Source organism: Festucalex cinctus, chromosome 3, assembly GCF_051991245.1.
Source record: "Festucalex cinctus isolate MCC-2025b chromosome 3, RoL_Fcin_1.0, whole genome shotgun sequence".
In the NCBI taxonomy this organism is placed as follows: domain Eukaryota; kingdom Metazoa; phylum Chordata; class Actinopteri; order Syngnathiformes; family Syngnathidae; genus Festucalex; species Festucalex cinctus.
In genome coordinates, this window is record NC_135413.1 from 31,219,205 (window position 1) to 31,231,898 (window position 12,694).

Below are 12,694 nucleotides of genomic sequence, written 5' to 3' on the forward strand. Positions count from 1 at the left end.
TTGAAATGTACAATCCTCAGGTTAATGCATTTAGTATTCTGTAGCCATGTGTGCAAATGCTACAGTTTTGCGATACCTTAGATTTGACATATTTTTTTATATGTAATTTCCATGTTAAGTGTTCATCAAAAATAATACCTAAAAACTTTATTCCATTGGTCCTTTCTATTGCTCTGCCTTGCACAGTCAGCGTTACGTCAACATCGACTTTTGTTTGCGACGGGTATAATCCGGGTTTGAGATTCGAACATCTTGTTCCGCTCTCCCGGTTTGTTGCTCATTCAGATACACCAACGCTACGATCCACAGTCACTCATCCCGAAACCAAGTGGAGGAAAAACTCCTCCTCGCTTTTCAGACTCGAGTATTTCCTGGCGTGCGCCCGCCCGCCAAACCGCAGACCAAAACTTGGCTGCGGACCAGCCGCGGGCGACACGGAGAAGCAGATGTCAGACCCAACACATCTCCTCCAGCCTCCAGTCTGGGATTAGGAATCGTCTCACCAAACCGTGTGTGTGTGTGCGCGAGGGCATTATCAGACTTGATTTCACACTGCGGGCTAATCCCTTGGCGAGGAGCCAAAGAGCACCGCGGCTGCTGCTCCGAAGCAATTGGTTGATATTTGCATGCGCGAGTTGCTCGGTAGCGCAGATCGCACGTTTAATCGCTTCGTAAACGCGCGCTTGTAAAAACTGATCCAGGGTCAGCGATGCCGCTGTACATTCCAATTCCAACTTCAATGTCGTTGATTTTATTCTGACGCTCAAATTTTCTCTCTTACTGCAAATGAATATCGGCTTTGAAATATCGGTTATCGATCTCCTTGACTACTAATAATCGGTATCAGCCTTGAAAAAACTCGGTCTATCACTAATGTAAACAACAATGCGATGCAATGCGATGTAATCGCGCCAAAATAGTTTGTACTCACTTTAAGGTATATACAGCTTTGGTTACAATTTCAGTCAAGCCTGAGTTAAGGATTCAATCCAAGGTTAAGGATCTTGACACTAGTGTGACACTGTGATCACGAGTGGGGAAAAGGAACCAGGGACTTCTAAAAATAGAAAAGCGCACCGCCGGGACCTTGCCTAAGTGCAAGGCGGTCTTGTGTCAAGCACCTCTTCACTTCCAGCGTCACCGCAAGCTGCTGCTTGTATGAAGAGAGCCAGAGACGGAGACTTTTTTTTGTTTTTTTTGCTCAAAGCCACACATTTGTGCGGTTATTATGCTTCTCTGGTGGGCCATACATCACGGGATTTAAAAAAAAAAAAAAAAGATTCAGAAGGAAGAAAAATGGACGGTGGTAAGTTAACTAATAGCTATCTTTGGAAGAAGCGAACATGCACAGTAGAGATGTAACGATACTGGCAATATCGTGATATCGCGATATGAAAACTGCCACAATATATCGTCGTCGTCGTGTCACGATATTAAAAGCAGCACATCTGTTTAAAGAGTCAGGTTGATTTCCATTTGTGCAATTCTAGCACCCTCTAGTGGCTCGTTTATTAGTGCAATTTAATTTTCACGAGGGATGTTTTGGCCTTCTATGTTTCAAATCGATGCTAATTGTCAGATGACGGGGAACCGAATTTGCTTGTGAAGCGATCAATGTGTGCTTGCATTAGCGAGTAAGTGCCACAATATTGTTATTAGAGATTGTAGGTGGTTTATATGCACTGCTGTTATGTACATAAGTCATAAATCAAGCTAACCTCCAGCAGCTCCGAGACGATGGGAAGGACTTCTGGGTTGCCGATGTCGATGGAGTCGTCCCTGTACGTCTTCTTCTTGTAACGGATGTTGCCCAGGTGGAGGATGGCCGACAGCAATGAGAAAATTCTGCCGGGTGGTGGGGGGGGGGAAGAAGACACGCGTATTGAAACAACAATCATTCAAAAGTACATTTTCCACTTGCCGTCGACTGATGATGACATCACCTGAAATATGGAGCAACTTACAACAAAGAATATCTTTATTAACTGTAACAGAAAAAGATTTAAAGTGCATCTGAAATTCAAAAATAAAATTCCATCCTTAATTAAACCACAAACATTTTTTTGACTGACCATGTCAAACCATATGATACGGAAAAATAAAATTACATGAAATCAATAAATAATAATGCATTCAAACTGATCACCAACATTAACTCAGGAGCACAATATTAAAAAAACAAAACAAAAAACAACTAACCTGCAAAACAAAAATATAAAATAATTTGTGCTGATTTTTTTTCTTTTCTTTTTTTTTTGGCTGTGTGCAAAGCGCACATGCTCAGTGCAAACAAAACCCCTGCACCACCGAGCGAATGCTCCCTGCGCACACTCTGCCAATAATGAGAGCGCCACTGCCCCCTAATGTAGTGGAGGTGCAATTGCACTTTATTCTAGGACAGTAAAAAAAAAAAAAAAAAAAAATTAAAAAAGCATATTCCCCGAGGTCAAACGCGCCCCCCTTGATGGTACCTGGGGGGGGCCCGCCCCACTATTTGAGAAGCACTGCTATAATTCGATAAATAAGTGAAGTATCCCTTTAACTATTTGCCTTAACACCTCTCTAACATAAACAACTAGAAAATGGTGTATAATAATATTAATAAAACATTTCTTGATGGATTGGTTGACCCTAACATCTTTTGATTTTTCTGTATGTAGCCACTGAATGAAAAAGATTGCACAAGACAGTCACCAGTCATAATAAAAGACAAACATTGTTTGCATATTAACTCGATATGAAATATAGTTATACTTTGCAGATACAGCGATGCGGAGAGAAAAGCAGCCGAGCGTGAAGACGAACAAGTGATTGATTGTTCTCACCCTCCATACGGTCGCCACAGCGGCAACCGCATTGTGCTGAGCTGGTAATAAGCAGCCACAAAAAAATAAAAAATAAAAAAAATAGTTTTGTAGGCTAAATATTTGCACATTCACTTCACTCTGGCATCCCAAAGCCAGCAGCAGCAGCAGCACACAATAACGCTGGCTGCGGTTCCCCGGGCTCAGTATATTCCGTAACCGCACACGTCACGTCACGTCACGTCACGGCGCTTACTGTTTGCGTGTCGCGGGGAGGAAGCCGACCATCTCCATCGCCAGCTGCAGACGCTCAAAGTCGTGTTTCAAGTCCTCGCCCTCCACGCTGAAGCAGTCCTGCTGGGATCACAAACACACACGCGGGAAGACAGGATCGGTTTTTGGTTTGGTTTGGTTCGGTTTCTCCCCCTTCATCCACACGTCATATTAAACGTTACGTGCAAGACAAAATGGAGAGCATATCAACAAAAGCAGTGGACAACTGAAATAAACATCTCCATATGGTGCATCTGGTACATTCTTTTTTTTTTTAGGACAATTTTTCCAAAACCTGTTTTTACAATCATATGACAATTAAGAATTTTTTTTTTTACCACTGAAACATTGTATAATTGTTTTATTTTTTTGGTACAAATCAAGAAACTGTTTTACACATTTAAAAATATTAAGATCAATTTAAAAAAAATAGAAATACTATAATTATGTAAGTTCTTTTTGGACCAAACAGAATTTAATATATAATATACATGAATAATAATATTTATGTATTCATTTATGGTGGCACAATCTTGAAGTTGGAGTGCAGCATTTGCAGCGTGCCATACGACGATCACTTATGTTTTGGTACAAAATAAGAAAATATTTAAATGAAAAAAAATAGATATATATATTAAGACAAATAAAACTCTTTGAAACTATAATTATGCAAGATCTTTTTGGATGAAACAAAATTTATTTAGTTATTTTAAAATGTAAAAAAAATTTACAAATGTATAAACAACTCAAAAATTTGTTTTAATGATTTTTTTTTTTTACCATTATGCTGATTTTGCAATTGTGGAGTGTAATAATTGCAATTGCAATTTTGATTAATTGCACCGCCCTAATTATTATTATTATTTTTTTTTTTTGGTATTCCAATATTTTTGTTTAAAAAAAAATCTGAACCTCACAATAATGCCTCAAAATATAAAGAAAGAAGAAGAAGAAGAAGAAGTTGAAAGGTGTAGCTGGTGGAGTGCCGATTCGGGTTTTGACCTAACAGCAAAAATTGAGCTGGATTTTGTAAGTCAGGTTGGTAAAAATGAAAGAAAGAAACAAACAAATAAAAAAATAAAAATATATATATATAAATAATCTTTTGACGACTTAGGTAAACTGTGGTAGAAATCATTAAAAAAAAATTTTAAAAAAATCAATGTGATTTTCGCTTTGACTTCACTTAGTCACAAAACACAACATGACATGCATATAGTATGTACGGGCAGGTTGCGCAGGTCAGCACATTTTCGCCGAGCACAAACAAAACAAAGCAAATTCATGAGCCAGCTCCAGAAAACACACAAGCAGCCTCGCTCGTCCTCACATCCGAACATCCAAAAACTCCTTCTTCCCCGCATTGTTTCCCTCTGGGGAGAACAATCGAGCCACTTTTCAAATTGAAGGCTGCGCTCGCGACCTCTGTGCCAAACAACGCGATGTGATACGTTCACATTCGATGTTTGTTTGACAGCAACATCATAATTGGACAAACACGCTTGAGCCAACCAAGTAAGGGCATCATTGATATTGCAGTGTATTTATTTTTGACATATTTGAAACAAAGACGTCTTTGAGTCTGCTGCATTATGCTGACGTTGCAAAAATCAGGAGTAAAAACGACATCAAGCTCAGTTTCCACCAAGTAGTGCCGTTCAGTTCAGTACTTTAGACTAGATTCTCAATAAATAAAACTGATATGAGTATCAAAAGGCAGGAGCTAGAAAATATGGGTTGAATGGTGGACAGAGAATGGTCACTTCCATATTTATTAACTCCTTTGCTCCCAAATACGCATAAATACGTTCTATTTTGATTATTACCATGCTCCCAAAGACGGATTTACATGTTTTTTTGTTTTTTTTTTGTTTTTTTTATGCTAGCGCATACAGAAGGCTTTGATGCAGCCTCTGAACTGAAGAGAATGATTGAAGCAATGGTAGCTATAACATAGACGGCCAGCAGGTAGCACCAGAGTATAAGAGATCAATCAGAGCCATTTGGGAATAATGCTGAAACTTAGCTTTATCCCAATGCTAATTGCTGCAAAACAGAAACAGATTTTTTTTTTCCCGATAGATGAAGAGACTCTAATCTTTCTTTTGGTAGGTTCCATTTTTTTTGTTTTTTGTTTTTATAGCAATAGAACACAATATTGTGTGGGCCTTGCAAAATCAGTCAAAATCCAGTAAAGCAGCTGGGAGCAAAATGGCTGTGAAAATGGCTGCCAGTGAACGAGTTAATATACCTATATTTTTCATATTTATTCACATATTATTCCATATTTCCGTATTAAACTTCCAGATATTTAATGTAATCGCAGAGCCCTCTGGCTGTGTCACGTTGCCACCCTTTACCTGCTGCTAAGTGGCTACATGTTAGCATAAGATACATTTTGAGGTCCCGCTGCTCAAACGAGGCCTGATATACACCAAAATGTTTTTTTTTATTCCTCATCTGTGGCAGAGAAGTATAAAACATTTGATTAAACTCTGAATAATATACCAAAATATAAACGGCTAGCTTGCTAGCTAACAAGCTATCGCTTTCAGCATCAAAAGAGAACATCTATGGCAGTAATTCAGATCAAACGAAAGGTAAATTAATCAGCCAGTCTCATTGATCATCCCCTGAATTTCCACCACATCTATTTTTAAATCAACTCAAGCGATTGAAATGTAAATGACGGCCGTCGTTCCGCATCACTTCAAAGCCAAGTAACAATTGCTAGCGACAGGGGGAAAAGAATTCAATGGCAGAAGCCACATTTCCACTTTTTTTTGTGACCTTTTTGTCTCTTGGTGTGCTTTTTTTTGTGTGCGTCATGTAAAATATGTGCCTTGGCTGAAAAACAAGTTGGGAAATACTGCACTTACACGACGTGTCGTCATCCCGCCGTCACACGCAAAACCACTTGCGGATTTACTGTACCCTTCCAAACCGAACTGGACCGCTCGGTGGAAACTCGACGTCGACTAAATGATGACTGGCGCTCAAATGAAAATCGCCCACGTGACGACAACAGCCCATAAAAAAATATACAGTCAGTCAATAAAAGCGTAGCAGCACCCTGCCGACACCACAGACAGCCAAACGACAGCACGTACAGTATATGATTGAAAACACAGCAAACGGAGGAGGCCCACAACCAAACATATGCAAACAACGTTTGCTCTTTGGGACGAAAGATGGTGACATCATCTCTTTGGGACCGAAAGGTTACAATCTCTGAGGTCTTTCACAGATAACTGCGTGCGAATCCCTCATCTAGCTATATGACTGGCTAGACGATAGGCCAAGACTTTTGAGGCCGTATTTTCTGTCATGCAATTAAATAAGCAAAAATGCCAGACATTCTGGAATCTGGATTCATTACAAATGAACTGAAATATTGCAAGCCTTTTATTGTTTTAATATTGCTGATTATGGCTTCTTTTTTTTTGGGTCTGAGGAAATATTCTAATATTTTGAGATAGGATATTTGAGTTTTCTTAAAATGTAAGCCATAATCAGCAATATTAAAATAGTAAATAATATTCAATAACAACAATATTCTAATTTTCTGAGATAGTCCTGTTTATTTATTTATTTTTATTCAAGAATTTTAATTTTAATTCAACAAAAGATGCATCTTCCCAATGTAATATTGGGGTCTAAGGAACTGAGCAATAAGGGGAAAAAGGTGGTCTTCAAAGCAGCACATACTTAGCATAGCATAGCACTTGTTAATTTTATTTATTTATCTATGTATTTATTTTTTTAAACTTGTTAAAAAATAGTCACCACCCCGGGACAATCCCCCCCCTCCACCCCCGCCTCCAGTCTTTTATACTAACTGCCTACAGCACATATACCGTATAAGATGATACAGTAGTTTGCTCGCGAGGTGGGAGGAGCAAGATGGCCGCCCTGTGACTTCAACGAATGGCCTTGCATTGGCGCGTATGGGCTATCGGCTATCCAGTCATTTATACAGGTCAGTGGTGCAAATGGAAACTAATGACATGTTCACATAAACCAGTGTGTTTTTTTAAAATAAAGTTTTAACAGAAATTTAAAAGACTAAATAGAGAGTTTGTTTTTTTCTTCGCATTTTTTTTTTTTATTTTTTTTTTTTGGGGGGGGGGTCTGTCCATGTCACAAATGTGCATTGTTATTTAATTTGGATGATCTAAGAACTGGTTTGTTATCACTTGTAGTTACATTCAAGTTACGCGTCACGGAGGAGAAGTTAAAAATAAGAACATATAATTTAACTGAAGATGGAGGCTGGGAATATACGACTATATTTATTTACTTATTTGTGTGGACTAGAATGAATGGTTTCCATTTTAGTTTTCGTTTCAGTTTTGTCTGGAAAAAAAAAAACTTTTGTGACGAAAAACATGAAGATTTTTTTCGCCAATGAAATTATGACGGTCAGTCAGATAAGTAAAGTTAAAGAAGTAAAAAAATATATATATAAAAATATACATATATATATAAGGTTGACACGATCCCAAGAGCAAACATTTTTTGAAGCGGATGGAAAAATTTGCACAGCAAAACGGACCAAACAAGCAAGGCAGAAGGTTCAGGACAGGAACCCAACAAAAACAAAAAAAAACAAAAAAAAAGGACGGCACTTTCTCTGACTCAAATAATTGTGACAAAACTGAACTGAAGTGCAGTGCTCATTTATTAAAAATAAAAAAATACAAATAAAAGTCCTGAACTCTCCCCTTTTTACGACGGCGGTTTCCGGTTGTGATATTATCAACCTTCACCTAGCAATAAAGTACTTGAAGATCGGTTGAAGAGGATTCTTGAGGGTTTCCTGATTGCGCATGCAATTTCCGAGTGAAAAACAGCCACATTTGGGATTCATATCTCGCCTCGTTTCAAATGTTAGGAGACATTTATTAACCCTTACATACTGTTCTGCTCAACGAATTTGGATCTTCTTGGCCTGGGGTCAAAATGAACCCGAAACATAAAAAGTGAACAGGACGGAAGGGTTTCGAAGAGATCCCATTCAAGTGGCAGCAGCTGAGATCACACAAGCCACGCCCACCCAACGTGCACACACGCACACGCAGGCGTTTCCATACTGACCAGCTCGCTCTCATAGTAATTGTCCCAGTGGAGTTTGTGCGATTTCTTTGTCATCTGCAAAGTGAGGCACACACACACAGTGCGTTAGCGGGATCACAACCACACACGACGACGACGACGACGACGACGACGGCACGAATGATTCGCAAGCGTTCGACCGGTGAGATGTGACGGGAATAAAAATAATCACACAGATCACATAATAGTGCAGTTGGGCCTACGACGGCATCCCCAAAAATAGGAATACAGAGGAATAATAATTGTTCTACCTTTGAACACAATCTAGTTTATTTTTAAACACAACAAGAAATATTTGGCACAGAAGAAATTTGTACCATGTTAAGCTTGAAATAAATAAATGTTAACATTCTTTTCCTGTTTCAATCCTTCTTAGTAAGTCACAGTGTTCCAACCCTGGTGTGTTATTTTTAGAACAGACTCGTGGGCTACTCACGTTGTCCTTGGGGCTAACTAGTACTCGATTGCACCATTTTTTCCAGGACAATGCACAACAGAGCAAAAAGGCATCCATGTTTCGTGTCGCTCACTCCCTCTTGCTGAAAAGCTCACCCCTCCCCTCTCTGCTCAACTGAGTTAATTGGAGGCAATTAAATTCAAAGAGATGGCTCATTTACTCAACTCTGCAAGCAGCCAATCGTATTGTTCCCTACTTAGACATCCCCTAAAAAAAGGAGAAGCAGAGCTCATTGTGCGACTGCTTTTCAGCATTCCCGCATATGTTATTCGGATTCTTTAGTATTATTTCAGGCACATTTTATTCTCCACAATTTTTTGATGTGCAAAAACTCCCACCTAATACATCCGATTGACACTTTTCAGATTTCAACTTGCTTCAAAAATTCACACCATATATATCATCTGATTCCACATAACTTACAGTAATTGCACAATTTAACATTAAACATCAACTTTTTCCCCCCCATTCATTTTCAATGGAACTGACATTGAACTTTTTCCAAGTCCCACTTTCCCCGCCCACTTGCATACATATAACTTCTCATCATTACCAGCTCTCTAATACTGCTCAGCAAATCTTGCTTGGGAAATGTTTTATTAGCATTCAGCTTTCAGCATTCCCACACAATTTCTCCAGAAATTACACTTAGTCTAGTTACCGGTGTTATTGATAATATCAGTTATTGAAACGTTGACTTTTTAAAACCATGGTAAACTGTCAAACCGGTAATTGGCCCATGTCTAATTGGCAGACTGGTTACTCCAATTTAAAAAAAAAAAAGAAATAATGGAAATAGAAAGAATCAGTTTCAGGGCATCTTGGCTGATTTGAGGGAATGAGTGTGATTAACAATCCGTTGATTTCAAGCTTTAAACATCGATGTAAAGAAGTAAAGTTGACTCATCGACGACTTGGTTCAAACCCAAGTAAAACATTTTTAAGAAACTGTAGAAAAGCTACTTTAACAACCCTTTGATAACCGGCGACATGTATGGTGACGTCTCACAACAAAATAAAATACAAGTTGCACTGATCCTTCTGAAACAAGTATGACAAAAAAAAAAAAAAAAAAAAGACTTGCGGCCATGTTATACATTGTAAGCAAATTCCAACACATGTAGATGTCACAGGCATAGTGAAATAAAAAAAAAAAAATGTGAGAATGAATCAAATATTAGCAAAAGTATACACAAATTGTAGCAAAAGCATATTTGGGATGGAAAAGTGAGACAGATGGACTGAGAGGGGACTTACACCCAACACGCTGGCAACCAAATCTGGAGGAAAAAAACAGCTAAATATGGATGAACGCGCGAGTCTGTGTGGGTGCGCGTGCGCATGTGTGTGCGAGTCAAACACACAAACACGCTCGAGTGCCAGCGGCCTCGGCACGCGAGCTTAACCGCGCGAGTCATTCTGTTACCATGGAAACAACACTGCATAGTAACGGGGTGCAGTTGGGAAGATGCTGGAGGGGGGGGGAAACAACATGGGATGGGGAAAGTGATACTTTTCTTGGGAGAGACCCAAAACGATAAGCGGACGTTCGTCTTTGAGGGGCACTCGCCGCCTGCGTGCGTGCGTGCGTGCGTGCGTGCGTGCGTGCGTGCGCGCCGAGATGGAAGATGGCGCGCACGAGTCCGCTGATGCAATCAACGCCACAGATTGCAGCAAGGTGCTCCAGTTGAGTAAACATGAACAAGTAAATAAATACATGCGGAAGGGAAATGGGCTGGCTGAGTAAGACGGGATGAAGGAAGGAGGCAGAAAGAGGGCACAAGGGAAGGAAGAGCAAAAATAAGGGAGCAAGGAATGACGGGCAAGAATGCGAAAGTAGGATAACAGGAGGGAGAAATGAAGGTGGGTGAAAAGGGAAGTGCGACAGAATGGAAGAAGAAAAGCCTGAGTAAAGAGGGAGGAAGGAAGGAAGATAGGAGAGATGTAAATAAGGTGGACGGAAGTGAAGAGGAACGAGAGGAAGGAAAGGAAGGAAATATGGAAGGAAGACATGGTAAATTAGAGAGGAAGGAAGGGATGAATGAATGAATGAATGAATGAATGAAGGGTAAATGGGAGCGGAATGAATGAAGGAAGGAAGGAAGGAAGGAAGCAAGGAATGAAGGGTAAATGGGAGCGGAATGAATGAATGAAGGAAGGAAGAAGGAAGGAAGGGTAAATGGGAGTGGAATGAATGAATGAATGAATGAATGAAGGAAGGAAGGGTAAATGGGAGCGGAATGAATGAATGAATGAATGAATGAAGGAAGGAAGGGTAAATGGGAGCGGAATGAATGAATGAATGAATGAAGGAAGGAAGGAAGGAAGGAAAGAAGGAAGGAAGGAAGGAAGGAAGGAAGGGAAGAAAGGAAGGAAGGGTAATTGGGAGTGGAATGAATGAATGAATGAATGAAGGGTAAATGGGAGCGGAATGAATGAAGGAAGGAATGAAGGAAGGAAGGAAGGAAGAAGGAAGGAAGGGTAAATGGGAGTGGAATGAATGAATGAATGAATGAATGAATGAATGAATGAAGGGTAAATGGGAGCGGAATGAATGAAGGAAGGAAGGAAGGAAGGAAGGAAGGAAGGAAGGAAGGAAGGGAAGAAAGGAAGGAAGGAAGGGTAATTGGGAGTGGAATGAATGAATGAATGAATGAATGAATGAATGAATGAATGAATGAAGGGTAAATGGGAGCGGAATGAATGAAGGAAGGAATGAAGGAAGGAAGGAAGGAAGAAGGAAGGAAGGGTAAATGGGAGTGGAATGAATGAATGAATGAATGAATGGTAAATGGGAGCGGAATGAATGAATGAATAAATGAAGGAAGGAAGGAAGGAAGGAAGGGAAGAAAGGAAGGAAGGAAGGAAGGAAGGAAGGAAGGAAGGAAGGAAGGAAGGAAGGAAGGAAGGAAGGAAGGAAGGAAGGAAGGAAGGAAGGAAGGAAGGAAGGAAGGAAGGAAGCAAGGAGGGAAGGAACCCAGCACTCTAGGTCAAAAAGGAGGAGGAGTCAAAAAGGAAGTGATGAGCTCAGGAAAGCGGACAGGAGGAATGCAAAGAAGACAAACGAGGAAGTGACGGTTTCGCTGAACTATTTCCTATTTAACGTTTGATTAGTCACGTATGCTTTTAGCATCAAAGTACTGAAATGGAGCAACACGGACTGATGTGACAAAACATTATTTTACAAGCACATCATGCGTGAAGCATGTGAAATGAACGTTTGCGTTTGCGCTTGTCCGTACTGACCTGGTTGAGGTAGTGGTATTCCTCCGGTTTGAGCAGGTGGAAGGACTTCCTTTCCTCCTCGCTGGCTCCAGCCAGCAGGTAGTAAAACACGTGGTAGTTCCTACACACAAACACAAACACCAATATCAAAAAAGTTCAACATGGCTACATCAATAGAATTATTAAATATATAAGAAGTCTTTTCCACACAAATACTCGGAAGTGAGTCAAGTGTGAATTGTGGAATGTTGAAAAATGAGTCAAACTTTGCATTTCTAATTGACGACATCATTATTTGTATATTAAAAAAAATAATAATATAAAATCTATATACTACGGTCTGTCTTTGCTGACGGCCTGATGCTGATGCTGAGAAAATGGAGGCGCTTTCAGGCTTGAGTTTCTTTGTCAATCTGACATCATCTGACATTTCATCTCCAAGACACGAAAGCGTGCGGCTCACATTTCCTCTTTGCGTGATTTGTGATTGCGCCACCACAAGCCAGTACAAGATGGCTGCCTCAAAAAAAGAGGCTTTTTACAAAAAAATGAATTTTTGGTTATGAACAGCAAGTGACATTTTAGAGTCACAATATTGCTAATATCTGCTCAGTATTGCCCCTCAGCTTGTTTCGGGCATTTTCGAAAAGGGGCGTGTCCCCGGTCATGTGACACAAACAGGAAGAGACTCTCGTGTCGTCGTCTCTTACCTTTCATTGTGCTCCTGGTAGACCAGACGGGATTTCTCCAACAGGTACTTCTCCACATAGGCCCTGAAACCACACAAACCAAGTACAAATACTTTGCAACTGTATTCAAG

At 40.0% G+C, this 12,694-nt stretch overlaps 1 protein-coding gene across 8 annotated transcripts in view; it reads right to left on the reverse strand.

The window, feature by feature from the left end:
• LOC144016439 (unconventional myosin-IXAb-like) overlaps nt 1–12,694 on the reverse strand; it is a 100,248-nt gene that overhangs the window by 46,309 nt on the left and 41,245 nt on the right. For 4 of the 8 annotated variants that reach the window (XM_077517597.1, XM_077517598.1, XM_077517595.1 and 1 more), the window contains exons 4-8: nt 12,585–12,647; nt 11,896–11,995; nt 8,175–8,228; nt 3,061–3,161; nt 1,719–1,845 (exon numbers count right to left, since the gene is read on the reverse strand). In XM_077517597.1, coding sequence (XP_077373723.1) covers nt 1,719–1,845; nt 3,061–3,161; nt 8,175–8,228; nt 11,896–11,995; nt 12,585–12,647 — 445 coding nt within the window. The remainder of the gene's footprint in view (nt 1–1,718; nt 1,846–3,060; nt 3,162–8,174; nt 8,229–11,895; nt 11,996–12,584; nt 12,648–12,694) is intronic. The other 4 variants (XM_077517603.1, XM_077517596.1, XM_077517602.1 and 1 more) reach the window with 3 other exon arrangements.